Source organism: Myotis daubentonii, chromosome 1, assembly GCF_963259705.1.
Source record: "Myotis daubentonii chromosome 1, mMyoDau2.1, whole genome shotgun sequence".
NCBI classification, from domain to species: Eukaryota; Metazoa; Chordata; class Mammalia; order Chiroptera; family Vespertilionidae; genus Myotis; species Myotis daubentonii.
In genome coordinates, this window is record NC_081840.1 from 198,764,849 (window position 1) to 198,786,947 (window position 22,099).

At 37.9% G+C, this 22,099-nt stretch overlaps 1 protein-coding gene across 3 annotated transcripts in view; it reads right to left on the reverse strand.

Moving 5' to 3' along the window:
* Positions 1-22,099, reverse strand: part of LOC132218661 (DNA-directed RNA polymerase II subunit RPB2-like) — a 42,137-nt gene that overhangs the window by 7,642 nt on the left and 12,396 nt on the right. For 2 of the 3 annotated variants that reach the window (XM_059670242.1, XM_059670227.1), the window contains exons 7-18: positions 18,146-18,310; positions 14,547-14,743; positions 14,260-14,379; positions 13,160-13,346; positions 9,795-9,938; positions 9,419-9,558; positions 9,207-9,318; positions 5,826-5,980; positions 4,974-5,172; positions 4,478-4,646; positions 2,200-2,332; positions 829-923 (exon numbers count right to left, since the gene is read on the reverse strand). In XM_059670242.1, the coding sequence (XP_059526225.1) occupies positions 829-923; positions 2,200-2,332; positions 4,478-4,646; positions 4,974-5,172; positions 5,826-5,980; positions 9,207-9,318; positions 9,419-9,558; positions 9,795-9,938; positions 13,160-13,346; positions 14,260-14,379; positions 14,547-14,743; positions 18,146-18,310 (1,816 nt within the window). The remainder of the gene's footprint in view (positions 1-828; positions 924-2,199; positions 2,333-4,477; positions 4,647-4,973; positions 5,173-5,825; positions 5,981-9,206; positions 9,319-9,418; positions 9,559-9,794; positions 9,939-13,159; positions 13,347-14,259; positions 14,380-14,546; positions 14,744-18,145; positions 18,311-22,099) is intronic. The other variant, XM_059670234.1, reaches the window with a different exon arrangement.

Consider the following 22,099-nt stretch of genomic DNA (forward strand, 5'->3'; position numbering starts at 1 on the left):
AAAGCACTAGACTAAGCACTGAGAAATTAAATTCTCCATCTTCTGGGTGACTTTGGATAAGTGTGTGGCCGTCTTCTGACCTCTATATCACATGAGAAAATATCAATGGCCTCTACACACATCCTCCCACAGAAATTCTGAATGTTATCTTATGTAAATCGGGACACCAATTCACTGTGATACAGAACCATCCCAGGGAATGGAGTAATAGGAAGATGCCTAGGGAAACAAAACCCACTTTACTTCATGCAGTACTATTAGAAGTCAAAATTGAAGCACAGACACCCCATTGCCCTAGACCTTCTATCCATAATACCGTATACATATTTTTTAGGTGTCGTGAAAATAGTGACAACTACAAAAAAGAAGTTTGAGTTTTTAGAAAAAAAAAAGTGGCTAGGTATCCTCTCATTCATTTGTTAAATGTATACAAATACTGTGATTAGACAAATATGGTCACACCACAATGTGAAGAGAGGAGGGAGTTCCCATGCCAATACATAAACTGAGGGACAGGACACACACAGTACCAGTGAAAATGAAGCTGAGGTGTGTCCCATGATATCACACAACCTCTGATTTCCAAATACCCTCCTCAAAGCAGGATCTACCAGGACAGAAGAACTTGTACCAAGCCCACTCCTAGGTACCAAATATTTTGGCAAACACACTTATTCTCTTAAACATGAGTTCTAAAAATGACATAAAAATATACTCCCATGCGGCAAAAAATGAAAGGGGTGGGGGAACAAACCCCAGAAAAAGTAATTAGGAAAACCATGCTAAGTTAACTTTGAATTCCATAATTTAAATGCCAGTATCACTTACCCTGGCATGTTTCACGTGTAGGCTTCTCAAAAACTTCTTCTTGGTCAAATCCTTTTTGAGACTCCTGTTCTTTGTATGAGCGATAGAAAACAGACCTAAAAAACACATAGTTCCTCTAATAATAAGACTTAGAATATACCAATAATTTTTACTTAATTGATATTATTTGGGAAATAATCTAAATCATGAAAAGAGGGTAAGAGTTATCTACACTAACAAAAGAGAAACATGCAAATTGGTGTCATTCTGCTACACCCACCAGCCAATCAGAGCAACTATGCAAATTAACCCAACAAAGATGGCGGTTTATTTGCATAGGCAGGCACAGAGCGAAGACTGAAGACTGAAAAGGCCTGGCTTCTCCGCTGCAGCCGGACCAAAGGCCTGGGTCCCGGGTGCCGGAGGAAAACCGGTGCCAGGAGCCAGGGGGAGGAAGGCCTATTGCGTGAATCTTCGTGCAACGGGCTTCTAGTTTAACTATGTTACGAATCACAGTTAAGTCCTAAATGCTGTCACATGGGTCATACATGTAGCACTTGACCAATAACCTGAACACAGCTGGAATTATATGTAAGAACAGGAAGGACCTAATGTCACTGAGTCCAACCTCCTACCCAAAATAAGAATCCTTCCATAGGGCCTCCAGAGATGGTCACCCAAGATCTGTTCCAGTAGTACAAATGCAAAGTTTGTGAAATATTAAGCTATAATTTTCACCCCCTAGTCCTAGTGCTATCTCTGAAACCACAGACACACACACAAAAAAAAATCCATCCTCTTCTAAATTCCCAGTTTTTTAAGCAATCTTCATATGCTGTGGATTTGAAATTGCTTGTTAATAAAATAACAGCATCACAGAAAAGAAGGTTGAAAAGAAAACACATAATAATTTTAACAGTTATTTATGGTCCTAAGATTATAGGCTTATTTTTACTTCTTAGATGTTCCTATATTATCTAAATGCAAACATGTGATTTGCTTACACAAGGGGTGGGGGTGGGGTCAAAATATTAGCATCTGAAAATCCTGAGCTACAGGAAGCAGTGTCTTTAGTTGTTCATGACCATCAACCAGGCCTTCTGCTTTCTGGAGTAAGGCACTGATTTTACCACAAAAACCTCTACACAGGCATCCGCACAACAGCATGTGTCTGCCAGACTGCCACTAAGCTTCATGAATCGAGGCAAAAGGTTAGCTATCTTAACAGAAATATTTATCTGCCGTCAGATCAAAATTTCTTCCAGCCTGACCTTCAAAATCACCAAAAAGTTTGAACATATAAAAGTCAAACCTATTTTTAGAGAAGTTTTTTTATGAAAATATCAGTATTTCCACTGTATCTGTGTTTGACGACTTTTGTAAATAGCTGACCTGAAAAGGCCTCGGTCTACCGCTGAACGATTCATGATAATGGAGTCTTCTTGATTATATCCAGTGTATGATGCAATGGCCACAATTGAATTGATACCTGTGGTGCATTGAAGAACAAACATTAAAGCATCATCTGGGAAACAAAGAAAAATTGCCCCTTTCTTTTACATCAATTTTATTTCACCATATTTGCCACGGATGTTTTCACCATGGTAATTGTCAAAGTTCACTCCTCATGGAATAGCAATCTGTGAGCAACCACTCTGATGGCTTAACATTTAATACAAGCAAATCCTGAGAGCATTCATTCCCAATGTATCCTTTCTGATAATTAGTGATTATACGTACAAGTTACCTCAGATTTATAAAGTATCTCCCCAAACCAAGTTTCATGATTCTCACAGTAACCCTGTGCCATAAACTTAAAAGCTTTTAAAATAGATAACATGATTAAAGCATGAAATAATAACAGAAGTGAAAGGCATATAGTTCCTACCAGCCATGCCCTCAACACTTCATCTCAGTACCAAAGGAACATTTTATTTCAAATCCAACCCTTTAGTTATATTTCTTTTCTTCTCTAGCTATAGAGAAACTAGTTATCTAAATGTTGAAGAAAGCACAGCATTGTAAGCCCAACGATATGAGTGTACTGTAGAAAACCTATCATTTTGTTTTTGTGGACAAGAGTAACCCCTTGTGGAGGACTTTAAAAATAAATCATTCTCAAACTTGTGAGAATCTGTTATCAAAATGTTAGATCCTTGTAGTTAATCATTTAAAGTCACTACTTACAAGGCACACTTTATTAAATGAATGTTACCCCCAAAGACAAAATTCTGTTCATAATACTAACAAGACAACTGTGCCAAAGAACTATGCTGTCTCCTTTGATGTTCAACACTCTCATAGGCCTAAGCTTCTCTGCACCCTTTTGCCTGTTGTCCAGTCTCCTTGAGCATCTCCTCTGGCAAACTCCTGATTCTCCTCTTTATCAGCTACATCTCAAAGCCTCTCTCCCGATTTCCTTTCCTGGTGCCTAACATTCTGTCTGTCTCTGACTGTATTCTAACTCTGAATTTAACCTCAGCAATTTCATAGCAATCTATAATTACCATTAATAGATCAAAAACTTAACAGCTCTAGATTTGACTTTCTTTAAAACCATATTTGCAACTCACTACTGGAAGATCATTTCTTAGATACTCTGGTAGCAACTCAAAATCAACATGTCAAAAACTGAATTTATATTACCTCTACAACTTCTTCCTTCTTCTATTGTGCTCCAATTTTATTAATAGTACCTCTCTCTCCTCGCTCACCCAAGCCAGGAACCACCTCTTCATTGTTCCACATCCAATCAGTCAACAAGTCCTATCAAGTGTATTCTAACATGTATCACCCCTTAGTCTTTTTCATTTCTTTAGGACCTTACCATTTCTCACTTAGACTGAGGCAAAAACCTCTAAATTACCTCTGTGCTAATACTGTATCTGACTCTGATCTACTCTCAGACGAGTGCCACATGATATTCCTAATATAAAATTCTAATTGTATTACTTCCTTGCTCAAAAAGGTCTTCATTCTCCAAATGAAATTCAACCTGCTCTCCTGCACACTGTGAGACCAAGCTTTACTCACATGCACTTACACTTCAGTCATATTAAAAGGACACGACTACTGACTGTCCCCAGATCTCATGTGTTCCTGGATCTAGGCCCAGCTGAAACCTTCTCTCCAATTCAAATATCCTTTCATCAACTTTAGTCTAAAATGCTATCTTCCCATGAAATTGGCTCTACACTCTCAACAAGAATACATCATTTCCTTCCTCTGTGCTATCAAAGGACCTTGTAACCTCCATCATAACACTTCTGACATGTCTACATTTTTATTTAATTGTGTTCATGTTTCCCACCACATTAAAAATTCCATGGAAAAGAGACTGTGTCATATGTATTTTATTAACCTTCCCAAGTACCCAGAAAAGAGCCTTAAGCATGACAGGACCTTAAAAGATGTAGAAAAGGCCCTAGCCAGTTTGGCTCAGCAGATAGAGCATCGGCCTGCAGACTCAAGGGTCCCAGGTTCGATTCTGGTCAGGGCACATGCCCGGGTTGTGGCTCGATCCCCAGTGGGGGACTTGCAGGAGGCAGCCTATCCACCATGATTCTCTCTCATCGTGGATGTTTCTATCTCTCTCTCCCTCTTCCTTCCTCTCTGATATCAATAAAGATATATTAAAAAAAAAAAAGATGTAGAAAAGAACCGAACATACCTGCCGGCAACTCTCTAAATCGCAGATATTCCATAGACCGTGTAGTCACAAGCGGTTTTTGAGGATAATAGAGAACATGGGCCAATGTATCCATACGGACGTGAAAGTTGGTGATATAAACTCCCATGGCCTGCTTACCCATAGCAGACTGGTATGTGTTTCTAGGGGACTAAAGGTAGAAATGAACAGCAGAATCAATAAAAATGTAATTACTCCTAAAGGAATAGACTACAGGTTATGACATAAATCAGAAGGATTGGTAAAGTTATTGGGGTGAGCAGGGGGAGGGTTTCTGAAAGATAAGTGATGACCCTTTGGAATAGTTAGTTATGGCTTCTAACAGTGAAACACAAGAATAAGCATGTTAAATGCTGATTCTATAGAGTTCACAGCCTTTCACTAAAAGGCTTTTCTTTAAGAACTACAGACTAATCTCTAACTTTTATTCAACTTCCCCCAATTCCTCACAAATAAGAAGTTAAAAATGGCTACCAACCTGGTTATGATCAGGAAATGGAATAATAGATGCACAGACACCAAGAATCATTGATGGGTGAATCTCACAGTGTGTATATGTGGAAGAGTAAGCTACTTCCTTATCTTGCAAATCATTTGGAGTCATTGCCAGCATCACTGTTTCTTCTTCTAGAGTATCAACATATTCCACTACCCCACTGACCACAAGATCCTGCCAACTAAAAAAAAAAAAAAGAATTCTCTTAATTTCCTTAATTCCTGAACTCTTTTAACTAACTAGGCATTCTATCTAATAATGAGTATTCCAAAAGCATAGAACAGACTGTGGTTTCATATTTTAAGTGTGTTGTGCTTTGTTCTAAAGAAATTATTTGTGGGGGTTAGGGGTTTAGTATATAAATACACTGATTAAGGTCTGGAGGAATATACATCCAATTGTTAACAAGTACAGGAGAGTATGAAATGGGGCTTTTATTGCACATATTTTTGAATTTTTTTGTAATAAAAATGTATCAGTCGCCCAGCTGGCTTGGCTCAGTGGTTGAGCGTCCGTCTATGAACCAGGAGGTCAGGATTCAATTCCTAGTCAGGGCACATACCCGGGTTTCAGACTGAATCCCCAGTGTGGAGTATGCAGGAGGCAGCCAATCAATGATTCATTCTCATCATTGATGTTTCTATCTCTCTCTCCCTCTCCCTTCCTCTCTGAAATCAATAATATATATATATATTAATATCACTGCTTATGAATAGTTTCTTTTTGGGACAATGAAAATATACTAAAAACCACTGAACTATATACTTGAAAATCATTAATTTTATGGTATGTGAATTAATTATATCTCAACTTTTTCTCACTGAATGTACTTACCTGTAGTTGTTATATTCTCTCTCTTTCAATTGATCAATATGTCTCTTCTTCAACAGAAGCTTTTGTTTTTCCACAATCAGAAGTGGTCTACAAATACGACCTGCATCTGTATAGATCCGAATCTCCCTCTCTCGAATATCTCTGATCATAGAAACCTAGATGTAAAAAAACAAAAGTCGCATAGACTGTTATTTTCTCTAACAGTAAGGCTTAGCTATAAATACAATAAAGCTCCTAATGAATTCCTGGAGTACCCCCTTGTCAAATAAATAGGACAAATCTTAATAGATTATCATTGTTTAATACATTAAAAGTCTAGGTATAATGTAAAATTTTATAAAGGATAAATATCTAACCTTGGCAATTATAGACCTGAACAACATCTGGTAATAATGTCATGCAAGATAAAGTAAAATAAAAAACTGTTTCAGGTATCACAAACACTAGTAAATGACAATTTTTTATTTTGCCTCTTTGATAATCACATATACTTCACTCTGTAACCTTTCAATAACCAGCCTCATATCACTTTGCCTTGACAATACTTTACCAGGAATAAGTTTGACTCCTCCCAGTCACCTATTAGACAAATGGCTTACAGTCTAGCCGTCCAATGCAGTAGTCAATTGCTAGCCTCATGTCACTACTGAGCCCCTGGAATGTGACCAGTGGGAAATGAGATATGCTGTAAGAATAAACCACACACTGGATTTCAAAGGCAGTACCAGAAAAAAAAATGTAAAAACTCCATTAATAATATTCATTTTGAATATATGTTGAAATTTTAATGTTTTAGATGTATTGGGTCAAATAATATACTATTTAAATTATTTTCACTTGTCTTTTACCTTTATAATATGGCAACTAAAAATCATTTTAAATGAATATGTAGTTCACATTATATTCCTACTGGATAGTGCTAAAAATATATTCCTAGACAATATCAAAAATTTTCAATAAAGAACATAATAATTATTAAAAGCACTGCAGAACTTAAAGTACACATACATATATTTTTTAAAAATCAAAAGGAAAAAAGACTTTCAAGTGAACTGCCTAAATCTGAAAAATGGGAAAATAGATTGCTATTTCTCCATAAAAGTACTTTTAAAAAGTGAAATCACATCTGGATACTTTTATTAAAGAAAAGATTGGGTCTATTTAAGAAAGGAAAAGATCTGGATTACTCAGTTTAAAAACAATAGTAAAAATAATAAAAGCTTTATCAAAAACATCAAGTTTCTCAAAACTAGAGTCAAAGCCAATAAAGAGAAAATGTTCCAAGTTCTTAGCCCACTTCTGTCCTTAGAAAACAATCAGAGGAGAAACATTGTGTCTATGAGCAAAACATCATGTTTTGGGCATTCTCAAGTCCCAGAAAAAAACCTTGCTTTCAATGCACTGCCTTGAATCCTTAGAGAATTCCTAGACTATAGCTCTATTAGCTTACCAGGAGGACATAAATTGAGCGTGTCCTCCCAAAGGCCAAGCAGTAGCTTACATTCCAAAGGAAACAGGTGTTCTTTAGTAGTATACAGAGGGCTACTGACAGGAAAGCCCAACAAGCCCAATAGATGATTCAAGTTACAAAGGGGTAAAATGAGAACTTCTGGTTATCAGAAAATATGAAGGAAAAGAAAAAGTACCAGACAACTTCTAAAGTGCCTACTCCAAGGACACAGGTCCATTTATAATGTTCAATAAACTTTCAAGATCTACTATATACCCTAGCTAGTTTGGCTCAGTGGATAGAGTGTCAGCCTGCAGACTGAAGGGTCCCGGGTTTGATTCCAGTCAAGGGCACGTGCCTGGGTTTCGGGCTCGATCCCCAGTAGGGTGTGGGAGGCAACCAATCAATGATTCTCTCTCACCATTGATATTTCTATCTCTCTCTCCCTCTCCTTTAATCTCTGAAATAAAAACTAAAAAAAAAGCTCTACTATATGTCAGACCCCATGCTCGGAGTGGAAAATAACCGTCACAGTAAGACATGTTTCCTGTCTCTGAGGAGTTAATAGTGTAGTGAGTGAGTCAGACATCTTTTTTTTTTTTTTTTTTTTTTTTTTTTGTGAGTCAGACATCTTAATGTTGGGGTCAGGAAACAGCCTACAGGCCAAATCTGCCCTCACCTGCCATCTGTTTTTGTAAATAAAGTTTTATTCATTCCCATTTTATCTGTGGCTGTTTTTCACTACAACAGCGGGGTTGAATACACAACAGACACTGTATGATAAACAAAGCTTGAAATATTTAATATCTGGCCCTTTACAGAAAATGTCTGTCTTGATCTATGTCAAACTGGGAGGTCAGGTAAGGTATCCTGAAAGAGATGAGTGTTAATATATGATTTGCAGAATAAGTGAGATTTACCTGAAAAAAAATAATAAGCAACACTCCTCCCTTAATCCTGTTTTTGAGGAGCCATTGGGGGAAAGGGAGCAGAAATACTCCAGGTTGAAGGAATGGGCCCATTAAAAGTAAAAATGCCTAAAATAGCATGAAGAATTTAACTTTACCTCAGAGAATACAGAAAAGCTAAAGGAGGCTTTCATCAGAAAAACATGGCATTAACCAAGTTCTCAATCATAAAAATACAGCCAATTTTGGTTCCTAGGCTTTCTCTTAGCCCTGCCTGCCCTCAAATGAAACATGCTCTTCCTGCCTTCAAGCTGTGAAATGCCTGGGTCAAAACCTAAGGTGTCTGCCTTCTAGAGGAAAGTCTGGAGCAACCAAACTCTCTTCTCTGCTTTGCTAGGTACAAAGATGGTCAGCTATTGCCTTAAGTGTATTATAGTTTCCCTTTGAAACTAGACAGACCCCAAGGGTAGATTTGCAAGAATCAAAAGCCTGAGCCATATCCCTAATACAGTACACTAAAAGCAAAAGTCCTATTTGGGAGAGTAATAAAGTACACATACTATATTTTAATGATTTTTTTAAATCCATCCTTATCCCAAAGCATTTCAATACCCACCTAAATATGAGAATCTATTAGAGGTGTATCACTCTTTATGAATGAATTTCTGGATTCAAAGAATCAGACGTGATTATTCCTTTTAAAAGCATTGTTGTCGGCCTTACAAAAAGATCCTCAAACAAAATTCCTTTTACTTTAAAATATAATTTGAGTTCTAAAATATAATTTAATAACTTAAATTTACACGTCAAATTTTTAGAAGCATATACCTAAAGCCTTAGAGCAAGCAATTCCTGCTACCTATTGAGTTAAGATCAAAACATTACCTACACTTTTGACAATGTAGTTTACAATGCAAGAGAAACCAGTTAAAGAAAGACGCCAATACAAAAATAATTTCTGTCTAGCCTTATTCCCTGTTTAGAAATCCCACAGACCCTGGCCTCTTAGTTAAAGACTCTTACTTCAGACACAATGATGTCCATCTGACGCCGCAATTTCCTTAGAGTGTTCATAAGTTGTTCAGGATCTTTATGTATTCCAACCCAGCAGCCATTAACAAAAATCTTGGTTGCACTGAAATACAAAACCAAAAGCATTTTGCATTTAGTCACTCTATATTAGGCTATAACCAAAGATTAATAATAGCTTTTTTAAAAATTACATCTATACACACTCAGCAATAGCTGCAGGAGAAATTTCTTCTAAATTTTCCATACTCCATTCTTCTAAAAATTCCAGAATTGGAGAAGGTTGAGATCCAACTGAAATATAAGCCATCAGGGCTAAATTCTTCACAAGTCCTACAGCATGGCCCTTAAAATGACAAACGAAGTATGAGTCACACTGCTTTAGCGTAAGTACCAAAAGTATTTTCCATAGACACTTTTCCTTCAATTTGATTTCAGGATTTACTCCTACTTTCGAAGAACAAAATTATCTTAGTTCTAAGCCACACTACATGATTACATAAAAACTCACTCTGAAAGTAATTACATCCTACATAATTATTGGCAGACTCTTTGTTCTGAACACAAATTTTAATCCATTACCTCTGGAGTCTCAGCAGGACACACCATTCCCCACAACGTATTATGCAACTGTCTTGGTTTCGCCAGCTTGCCATCTCTACCGATTGGAGAATTTAAACGACGCAGGTGAGAAAGAGTAGATGCAAACGTCAGGCGGTTTAACACCTACAACACAATGGCAAATCTTTAAAGTTTGGGCATTTCTGTAAAACTATCACATTTTTGGCAAATACTGGAATGAGGAAAAGTCAAATTTTTACAGATAATCCACTGAGCGGCAAACTGACCCCACCCCTCCTTTCTCCATCTTTCCCTGGATAATCTTGTTCACCCCATAACTTATGTAACTTAAACAGGAATGGTAAATATTTAATATACAGTTCTAACATACCACCATAAAACATAAATAATTTCTTTATGGTCTGTCTCCAACCACTAGGTCATTAGTTCCACAAGGGTGGGGATTTTTTGTTTTATTCTCTGTTGCATCCCAGTACCTAAAACAGTACTTGGCATACATCATGCACTCAGTAAGTGTTAAATGCTATCAGCTCACATTCCTTTGACCATAGCAGACATCACTAATCCGTCCTGAGACCTCTAAATCCAACAAGGAGATTCAAAATTTACAGGATATTAAGCAAGGTAATGCTTATAAGGTAACTTTTAGAGGCATACAGAGTAAGCAATACAAGCTCAATATGCCCGATAACAAATCACCATCTTCCCTAGCCCTACAACAACCCAAACCTCCTTCCTCTTCCTAAGTCTCCCCTCATGGTTGCTGGCATCATCCTTCCCTTAATCTTCCAATCCAGAAATCTCAAAATAGTTTTGCCTCTGACTTCCTCGTATCACACACCAATAAACATATCCTGACAATTGTTATTTTCAAATTTTCTCAGAAACCCAATCCCTCTATTCCCAATGTCTCAGAAATACACTGGCCCCTTGCCTCTTACCTATACTACTGCCAACACCTCACAAGTCCCCGCAATGTCCCCTCCGATCAATCCTCCTCAGTTACAGATTAAAACATAGACATGTTCACATCTCTCACCCATTTACACAATTTTAAAACAGCTCCCCACCTACTCTAGAGAGGAGCATGACATTAAAGTTCTTCTTAACAAAGTTCCAAACGACCTTCCCCTCCCAGTCTCCCAAACTCCTAAACTCATCAACATTGCCAAACACCCTGTCACATCCACACCTTTGTCCATGCTATTGCCACAGAATGAAATGCACTTCCCCATTCTACTCTGCTGGCTGAAATGTTACCACCTCTACAAAAGCCACCTGACCCACTTCCAGGAAGAACTGCTCTCTTTTCTGTACTTTATGGACTTCTCTTTTTTCAATATATTTTTTATTGATTTCAGAGAGGAAGAGAGACTGAAACATCAATGATAAGAGAGAATCACTGACCAGTCACCCCCTACACTGGGGACCAACCTGCAACCCTGGCACACATCCTGACCCGGAACTGAACCATGACGCCCTGGTTCATAGGTCAACATCCAACCACCAAGCCACACTTAGCAAATCAATCACAAAGTCTTACAAAATGCGCTTCCTAAACATTTCTCACATTTGTCTCCATCTATAAGATAGTCTAGTCAAGGCCCTAGTTATTTCTCACTAAGCCTGTTGCAACAATCTTCCTGCCACCAAGGGTAACCTTCTCAAATCTTTTCTCCACACTGCCAATTACTGGGACTCTACCTAAAAATCAAAAATTAAACATATCAACAATCCCTTCAATGAGCTATTCCCAGCTCCCCTCTCCAACCCCATCTTCCTAATTCTCCCACTTTGAGTTGAAAATCCTAGACTTCTCTAGCTCCTCCTACATACACTCTTTCCTTTCTCCATCCCTTTGTTCAGGATATCAAGAAATTTTCTCCCAGTTTCCTGTGAGCCACTGGTTCTCCACTCCTCCCAGGCTTGGACTATTTCCCAATTACCAAGATTCAGCTGGGTGTTACTTGCTAAAGACTTTTCACCCTCTCAGCTGCATTAAGTGCTTTTCTGCAGCATTCCCAGGGTGGTTGTGCACATCCTTCACTATAATACTTACTGTACCATGTTGTAACTATCTGTTTACATCTACCTATGAGTACAGATGGTAAATTGCTGTAGATCAGGAATCATGTTTTACTCATCTGTGCAACTCCCGTGTGTTGCACAGTGTCTGGCTCATCAACAGTTCCAATAACCATCCACTGAACTGAACTTCAACTCACTAGTGCAGCCCCCAGCCTAGTGAGCTGTGTACAGATGACTCTGTCTCCTCTGATAGATGGTGAGCTCCTTGAGAGCTGGAATAGCATCTCATTCATGTTTGTGAATCCAGCATCACAAACACCAAGTATACTCAATAAATCCTCACTAAATTAAAAGGAACTAGAAATTTAACTTTGCTATTGGAAAGCTTCCCAGAATTTCTCAGAGCCTCTGGGTTTCTAGGAATCAAGCACTTGAAGTTGGTGTTTGAATGCCAAATTAACCAGGTGATACAGGCTAGTTAAAAAAAAAAAAAAAAAGGCAGAGGCCAAGATCTAAAAGAAAAAGTTCCATAAAGCTAGACATATACATATAGATTTTCAAACTTCTATGAAAAATAAATAGGAAAAAATTAAAGTGCCTTGTGAAACATTCCCCCATAATTCCATCTAAGAGTAGCTATTGCAGTCCCTGTACATACGACCAGCCAACAAAGAAATCAGTGTTAGAAATCAGTGTTAGCTGAAACTGGTTTGGCTCAGTGGATAGAGTGTCGGCCTGCGGACTGAAAGGTCCCAGATTCGATTCTGGTCAAGGGCATGTACCCAGGTTGCGGACACATCCCCAGTGGGGGGTGTGCAGGAGGCAGCTGATTGATGTTTCTCTCTCATCGATGTTTCTAACTCTCTATCTCTCTCCCTTCCTCTCTGTAAAAAATCAATAAAATATATTTTTTTTAAAAAAGAAATCAGTGTTATATTTTCCTCAGCTTCTAATATGAAGCTTTTAAGACATAAAAATTTCACTAACATGGACTATCTCACCTTCCAAATGGCTACTCTAATTAACTATTTTGATCCATGCCAAAACTTTAAGTCTCTATTAGTAACAGTAGAAGCTAATTTAAGAAAAATTTCTGGGGGAATAAGAGTGGGCTAGAAGGGGTCAGTGGGGAAAAAAGGGGGACATATGTAATACTTTTAATGATAAAGGCTTAAAAAAGAAGAAAAATTTCATTTTCATAATTCAAGTTTCCAATGTTCTTACATCTGACCAACTGTGGGGGGGAAAGCAAAATAATTTATATTCAACGAATGAAAGACTCTGCTAGTCCCATAACATTTTGCAATCAGGCCTGTAATCACAGTCGACATCTTTACCTGAGATACTCCAGCTCTGGCTTGATGAGCTTTCTTTTGGTCACCCCAGTTTCCAGTAGCTAAAGAGTATTTTAGGCCATCAGATATAATCCTTGTTTTAATTGCCAACTCCAAGTTAAAATCCTTTCCTCGATCAATAAACTTCTGTGCATAGATCCGTACTTCTTTAAGCAAATTCTTAAACATGCTGCCAAATAAAATGGTACTGTTTTAAACATGTGAAGGTCTACAGCATACATTCTCAACAGGGACAATACTGCCCATAAGGGGACAAAAAGTGGTTGGTCTATGGCGCGCACGTACAGTGCGATTGAAACTTCATGGCCCATGCGCAGAAGTCGGTATTTTGTGGAAGAGCCACGCTCAAGGGGCCAAAGAGCCGCATGTGGCTCACGAGCCGCAGTTTGCCGGCCACTGGTCTAGAGAGAGAGGTGTTATTACTCTTTTTAATGTATAAATTATAGATATACATACAGAACATAAGCATATATGGGGAGAGCCATTGGGGGGCCAAGTGTCAAGAGGTTCTTTAGCGGGATGATAACAAAAAATTTGAAAAATACTAATCTGCAACACACTAACAGAACATGTATAAAACATTGCTAACATCTTATTTTTATTAAAATGTCAACATATCTTATTTTTAAAATAAGTTGTTTCTAATTATAAAAATGTATGTTCATTATGGCAAGTATAAAAACATTTAAAATAAAATAGAAATCACATATGACCCCAATACTGTGAGACAACCACTGCTAATATTTTGATAGAGTCCCTTCAGCCTTTGTGTTTTTATAAAATACAAAACAGGAGTAACAAAAGTCCTAATATCAGCCTTCAAAAATTAAAGCTGTACTATTCAGCTTTTTCAACTGCCTTGCAAAACTACCAGAGGAATAGAGAAAATGTAATAAGCGAGGACTATCATAAATTGTCCTCACAAACTTAAAATTCTTAGACATGAAGCAAAACTAAATCTGGGCAAGGGGCAAAGAGAACATAGTTAACTTCACATGCACCCAATATGAATGATAGTTTAGCACTTCCACGTACAATGCCAATCTCTCTACTTTTAATAATGTCATCTTATAATTCCTTACCCTCTAAATAAGAATGCAAGTAGTGGTCCAGCAAGATCCAATCTTTTGTTTCCATAGTGATCTCTGTCATCTAATTCTCTTCTACCCAAAGCTGCCTGAAGTACCCTATGCACCATATACCTTTAACAAAAAACAAAAAGAAAAGGTGAGAAAACGAAAACATGGTTTGGGGATTTTTTAAAAAATTATATATTAAAAACATCATGTTTGACATTTTGGGCTTTAAGGAAAGCTTTATCTCAAATACATATTTTGAAAAGAACTTAAAACAATGAAATTTAACATACCCCAAGAAATAAGCTTTTTTGGTCTCACAAAAATCACTGACACCAACGTGAGGGAGCATTTCTTTCTGTAAGACTTCTTTCGCATATTTAATTCTTTTCTCTTTAGTGACACCAGGCTTTGCCCCTCTTGAGCCAATGAAATTTAGTGCAACATTCTGTTCTTGGATGACAAAAGCTTCATCGAGAGAAGGTTTAACCTATCAGATAATTTAAATAAGTTACTTTAAGATTCATACTTTCACCTTAAAAATAAGTTATCTGTCAATTTATAAGATGTTAATTATCCCGATGAACCTAATTGATTATGCAAATATTTTTAGAAAATCAAGGAATAAAAAAAATCTAAGACCTTGAAGACACTTTAGATATCTAGATCTCTAACAAAATCCATTAATCAGCACTTTCCAGAAAAATACAAATAATTCCATTATAAAAATAGTGTTTATTTTTTATATTTTAATAAGTAATGGCAAAACAAGCTCCTTCCAAATATCTAAAATCAATTTAGAGAAGTTTAATAGTCAAATCAAAATTTACTAACCTAAAAATAAATGGGCCGGATTGGTTTTAAACCTTGCTTTATAAGGGCCCAGCCAGTATGTTTCAATGGTTGAGTACAGACCCATAAACCAAGAGGAAACCAATTTGATTCCCGGTCAGGGCACATGCCTGGGTTGGGGGCTCAGTCCCCAGTAGGGGGCATGCAGGCAGAGTCAATTGATGATGTTTCTCTTTCATCAATGTTTCTATCTCTCTATACCTCTCCCTTTCTCTCTGAAATCAATAAAAATATGTTTAAAAAACAAAACAGAAAAATTGGTTTAAGAGGTTTTTATCCTACAAATAAAACTACTCAGTTTTTTGTAAAAGATAATATTTTAAAGACACATTCTTAGGGAGACCTACATTCCATACCTCTGGTATCTGAGCAGCCAAGTAATTAGTTTCCTCATCTACAAAGAGACTAGATAAAATAACATCTAAATTTCACTCTAGTTCTAACATTCTTAAGTTCCAATTTTACACAACAATAAGCATGAAAAATGAAGTGTAACATTTCATAACTTTGACCGCTGTAAATACATTTTAAACCCTATCACATATACTGACGTGACTTTCCTACCTTTGACTTCCTATGTCTAATTATCACTGATTCATAAGTTTAAGCATCCAAATTCCAATTGCAAAATCAGAGATCAGAAAAAGGTCAGGTAAACCAGTCAAAGTGAGACCACAGTATGGTAAACGAAAATGATCTTTTTAAAGGAAATTGTCGTTCTTATGAAACTGTTTTCTTTTTTTTTTCTTTTTTTTAAATATATTTTATTGATTTTTTACAGAGAGGAAGGGAGAGAGATAGAGAGCTAGAAACATCGATGAGAGAGAAACATCGATCAGCCGCCTCCTGCACACTTCCCACTGGGGATGTGCCTTCAACCAAGGTACATTCCCTTGACCAGAATCGAACCCGGGACCTTTCAGTCTGCAGGCCTATGCTCCATCCACTGAGCCAAACCGGCCATGGCTGAAACTGTTTTCTTAAGATTAATATGGATTTGGGAAAATATATTAACGGTAACAATGGATTTTCAGAAGAAAAAATTATTAAACACTTTTGCACAGTGAATGCTTGACTCACAGACTTGTAAAATTTGACTTAAGCGTCATAGGAGCTATAGGAACAAACTGTTTTTTCAAAAAGAATATACATAAAGCAAATTAGGACTTTCACTTTACTAAGAAAATTCCAGTTTGAATACTGTCTGAATCCAATTTGAATCATTTGGGATGCCTTTTGGATAAAAGATAACATGTATTATCTTTTCTTTTAAACACTTAAATACTTATAAATTAAGTATTTAAATTTTTTTAAAAAGCAGCTCTGGCCAGTGTTTCTCAGTGGTTAGAGTGTGGGTTGCAGGTTCTATCTTGGGACCCACTTGGGGTGCAATGTAATTGATGTCTCTTTCTCCCACCCTCCGCCTTCCCTTCCCTTCCTTTCACTCTCTTAAAAAAAAATCAAAGAAAAAATATTCTCAAATAAAGATTAACATAATAAACAAATAAAATAATCAAATAAAATTTAAAGCATACTACTGGTAAAAGCTTAAAGTCAAATCTAACCAGAACTCATTTTTCTCACGTAACTTATCAATAAATAAATGCAATGTAATAATTACAATGTAATCCTACTCCACTTTCTATCTTAGTGACCAATGCTTAGTCTGTATTTTACCTTATTTCTCTGTAGTCTTAAAGTCTCCGAACAATTCAGACAAATTTAAGACCATCAACTACTATTTATTGAGACAAAGATTATTAATGGAAAAGACTGATAAGGAAATTAATCTTTACCTAGATTCAAAGAACCTTCCCACAAAAATTGTAACTTTACAGTTAGAGGAACCTAACAGACACCACACTACAGAGTTAACATTACAAATAATAGGACAAAATGACAACATGTGACTCCTGATGCAATATCCTGGGAAGCGCACAATGTTATTTCTGTATTTTTCCTGCCAAAAAAATTGCATAAATTGAATCAAATTGTGAGGAAATATCAAAAAAAAAAGAGAGAAAAACTGAGGGAAATTCTACAAAATAAATGGCCTAACATCTCCAAAAATTTCAATGTTATGAAACACTGAGAAAAAGATGAGGAGAAAAGACAAAACAACATGGAGTACATGATCCTGTACTGAATTCTGAACCAGAAAATAAAATGCCACTAAGAACATTATCAGAACAACTGGCAAACACCTGAAGAAGGTCTGTGGGTTACTAGAACTGTGCCTATGTTAAATTCCTGATTTAATCATCGCACTTTGATCATGTAAGTGAATGTCTTGGTTCTTAGAACATATACACTGAAGCATTTAGGAGTAAAAGAGCATGATCCATCAAATAACTATCGTATGTTCTGGGAAAAAATAATCTGTATATAAAGAGAATGCTAGCCCTAACCAGTTTGGCTCAGTGGATAGAGCGTCAGCCTGCGGACTCAAGGGTCCCAGGTTCGATTCCGGTCAAGGTCATGTACCTTGGTTGCGGGCACATCCCCAGTGGGAGGTGTGCAGGAGGCGGCTGATCGAGGTTTCTAACTCTCTATCCCTCTCCCTTCTTCTCTGTAAAAAATCTTTTAAAAAAAGAGAGAGAATGCTAAAGCAAATGTGCCAAAGGTAACAACTGGTGAATCTGGGTTAAGAGTATATAGGAGTTCTTTGCAGCTTTCTGTAAGTTTGAAATTACTTCAAAATAAAAAGTTAAAATTTAACAGCAAATAGCATGAGATCTGTGACAAGTAAACTGCTCTTCAGAGTGGCTTTCTGCTTGTTTTAAGATTAGCAACAGCCCTGGCCAATGTGGCTCAGTTGGCTGGAGAGTCATCCTGTACATCCAAAGGTCTCGGGTTCCATCCCTGGTCCGGATGCGTGCAGGAGGCAACCAATCAACGTTTCACTGTCACAAGGGTGTTTCTCACTCTCTGTCCTCTCTCTTGGGTGAGGATTGAAAAAAAAAAAAAAAAAAGATTAGCAACAGTCAGTAACTTTAAACCTCTTATAAAACACTATGAATATATTTTGCTTATACATTACCATTTCCATCATCTCTGGATCTTCAAAATCATAAATAATATGCTCTAAAATATCTCTGTCAGACACAAAACCTAATGCTCTGAACACAATAATAATGGGAACTTCTTGCTTGATATATGGTAGAGTTGCCACAATGCGCTGACCAATAGCACTCTTTTTTGCACCCTAGAAAAAATAACATTAGAAAATGAGTATACAGAGATCACAGCCATAGAAAAGTATCTGTGAGAACCATTTTACATATATGCTCATCACTGTATGTATTTCAAAAGAAGCATGCTTCTTATTCTCTGAGGAATGGCTTCTTTTCAAAGACACTGGAACAGATTCACTAATTTTATGGACAGGTTGGTCATTTAGACCTGAAAAAACTTCCATTCTCTGCTATCTGCCTGCCAAGATTTCCTCAGAATTACCCAATACTGTATCTGGAAATGACTTTTGGCTGCAAAAGAACATGAACATTGACCCCTCACCCTCTCCATCCACCAAGAAAACAAATAAAAACAAAACGTATCTGGAAGAAACAGAGAAGGGCTCAAAAAGAGAGAATATGAAAAAAAAGAGAGGGAGAGAGAGAGAAGATGGACAGGCAAATTTTGAAAAAGCTAAGCACAGAATGAAAAATAAGTATTAGCTCAGAGCTGGTCTGTGTGGTATTTTCTTGTTTGAATTAATAAACAGCCTCTTTCACAAGCTTTATATTTTCCCATTTCTTTCTCACTTTAATTGCACACACATACAGTAATGAAATAAAAGTTACTAGCCTACACTGGCATACAACCATGTGGCTTCTCAATTTTAATCATATTTCTTTCCCTCAGTATCAAATTCAGCCCTCCCTTGGCCTTAAAACCCTATGTTATCCCACTAATAACAGTTTCTGTTGTCTTCCTCCTACTTCAGGCCTCCTTCCTTAGAAACCTTATCCCATCTCATGGGTGTCCAGTAACAAATAATACCCAAATCTTCATCTTGATCTTTTTCCTGTACCCTCAACGCTCATATCTACAACTACCATTTGACTATTTGTATCAATTATTTCCATTTAACCCATTATTTGTTTCATCATAGATTTTTTTTCAAAACAAGCAAAACATTAAGAAATAATGCCTACATCATGCACCTCAACCCCCAAAAATATTTTGTCTAAAAATGAACTCAATAGGGTCTCTCTAAAAATCAATTCTTGAAAGTTATTCTATTCAGAACCTCAGGATAGAAATCACAGAATCTTAAGTAATCCATCCTCATACTATAGCAAACCTGTCACTAAATCCAGGTGATTTTCCTTTCTCTGCCTCTAATTAATTCATTGTGCCCATAGCTAACATGATAACCTCCCTAATATGTTGCATTCATCTTTGCCCTCCATAACCAAGGCCAGTGCTTCTCAAAAATAAATGCACATCACAACCACCTGCGGATCTTTTCTGGGGGCCCCATTCCACCACCATTTAATAAAAACCTTTTCAATTAACACATTCTATTTAACTTCAGGCAGTTAAAACTCTCTAATCTTCAAGTTTTTAATCTTTGTAAGACTTACAAAAAGTGAAATTAGACTCTGCAAAACTATTTGTAAGAGCACAGGGCTGGACACCTAAATATCTACCATAAGTTTAAAAATTATGCTACACCTGCATATGGAATATCACAGCTCAAAAAGAATGATCAAGCACTGATCTAAACATGTTTTTTTCAAAGGATAACAGCAAAGTGTATGTGGTATGCTCCCACTTGTATTTTTTGCATTAAGACTGTTTCTGAACTGATTCATAAAAAATTATCAAAAGCAGCTACCTCTGAGGAAGAGATCTGGGGGGTCAAAGACTACTTTTTTTAGTATATCCTTTCTTGTGCTTCTTGAACTATTTGAACATGCATGTATGACTTATTCAAAAAAATTTAATGAAAAATGCACACTGCATATTAGCATAACCAATGGACACAGACACTGGGGCTGTGGGGGCTTACCCAAGGTGGGAATGGCTGGGGTCAATTGGGGGAAAAGGAGACATATGGAAAACTTTAGACAATAAAAAAAATTTAAAAAAATTTTTAAATGCACATGAGCCCCAGAAAGTTTGGCTTAGTGAATGGTCCCAGGTTCGATTTCAGTAAAGGGCACATGCCCAGTTTGCAGGCTCATCCCCAATAGGGGGCGTGCAGGAGGCACCCGATCAATGATTCTCTCTCATCATTGATGTTCTCTCTCTCTCTCTCTCTCTCGTTCTCTTTCTCTCTCTCTCTCTCTCTCTCTCTCTCTCTCCCTCTCCCTTCCTCTCTGAAATCAATAAAAACATATATTTTTTAAATGTACATGAAATTAAATAGAGGTAATTACAACTACTTTCCAAGAGAGTCATAAAGATTAAGTCAAGCAATCTGGAAAACATAATTGACACAGCAAATATTCAAGAAATGCTATTATTAGATTACATTATTTTAAGTAACATGCCTATGATAGGCAGCTTCTAAGATAGTGCCTGACGATCCCTGCCCACTACTATTATTGCCTGTGCAATTCCCTCCCATTGAGTACAAGGCTGAGGGTACTGACTTGCATCCAACACAACGAGGATATTGGTTCCAAGATTATTTTATAAAAGACTGTCATTTTCCCCTTGTTTGTACACTCTATGGCTCTTCTCAATTACTCTCTCTGATGAAACAAGCTGCCATGCTGTCAGCTGCTGCATAGAGAACTCATGTGGCAAGAAACTGAGACAGGCTTCCAACCAAAAGCCAGCAAGGACTGAGACTCTCAGTTCAAAAGCCCATGGTGAACTGAATGCTGTCACCAACCACGTGACTGAACCTTAAGATGACTGCAGTCCAGGAAAACACAAAGAGGACCCAGCTAAGCCACACCAACTCTGGACTTATAGAAACTATGAAATGATATATGTTGCTATTAGAGTAATCTTACAGAGCAATCCTATTCTAACTAATAAAAGACAAAAAGGGTAATTAACCGTACCTTCGCTACGCTTCCCATTGACTAATCAGCGAGATATGCAAATTAACTGCCAAGAAAGATGGCGGCCAGCAGCCACACAGCTGAAGCGAGCATGAGGTTTGCTAACTCCAGTGATAGAGGAAGCCAAGGTTACCCGCCTGCCGCGGCCCGGCTCTAAGCTCCAAAAGCAACAAAGTTTCAATTATGGAAGGTAAACAAACCCCAGATACCTGCTTTCAGCAGGCCGTGGCCTCAGAGCTGCAGAGAGCAGGAGCCAGCTCTAAGCTCCAGTGACAGCAACAAAGTTTCAATTATAGAAGGTAAATAAATCTCAGAATAAAAAGAAAAAAAGAGAGGCTGGGAGCTTCATTCGTCGGCCAGCCTGAAAATGGCCCTCAGCCCCTCACCCAGACTGGCCAGGTGCCCCAGTGGGGACCCCCACCCTAAAGGGGGTGTTACCAGCCTGAAAACAGCCATCAGCCCCTCATCCAGGCTGGCCAGGCACCCAAACAGGACCCCCACCCTGATCCGGGACACCCTTCAGGGCAAACCAGCCGGCCCCCACCCGTGCACCAGACCTCTATCCTATATAGTAAAAGGGTAATATGCAAACTGACCCTAACAGCAGAAAGACTGGGAATGACTGGTCACTATGACACACACTGACCACCAGGGGGCAGACGGTCAATGCAGGAGCTGCCCTCTGGTGGTCAGTGTGCTCCCACATGGGGGATCTCTGCTCAGCCACAAGCCAGCCTAATGGCTGCCAGTACAGTGGTGGTGGTGGGAGCCGCTCCTGCCTCCTCATCAGTGCTAAGGATGTCCAACTGCAGCTTAGGTCTGCTATCCGCTGGCAAGTGGACATCCCCCGAGGGCTGTTGAGCTGCCAGAGGGATGTCTGATTGCCATCTTAGCCCCAATCCCCCAGGGAGCACGCCTAAGCCATCAGGTGGTCATCCCCCGAGGGGTCCCAGACTGTGAAAGGGCACAGG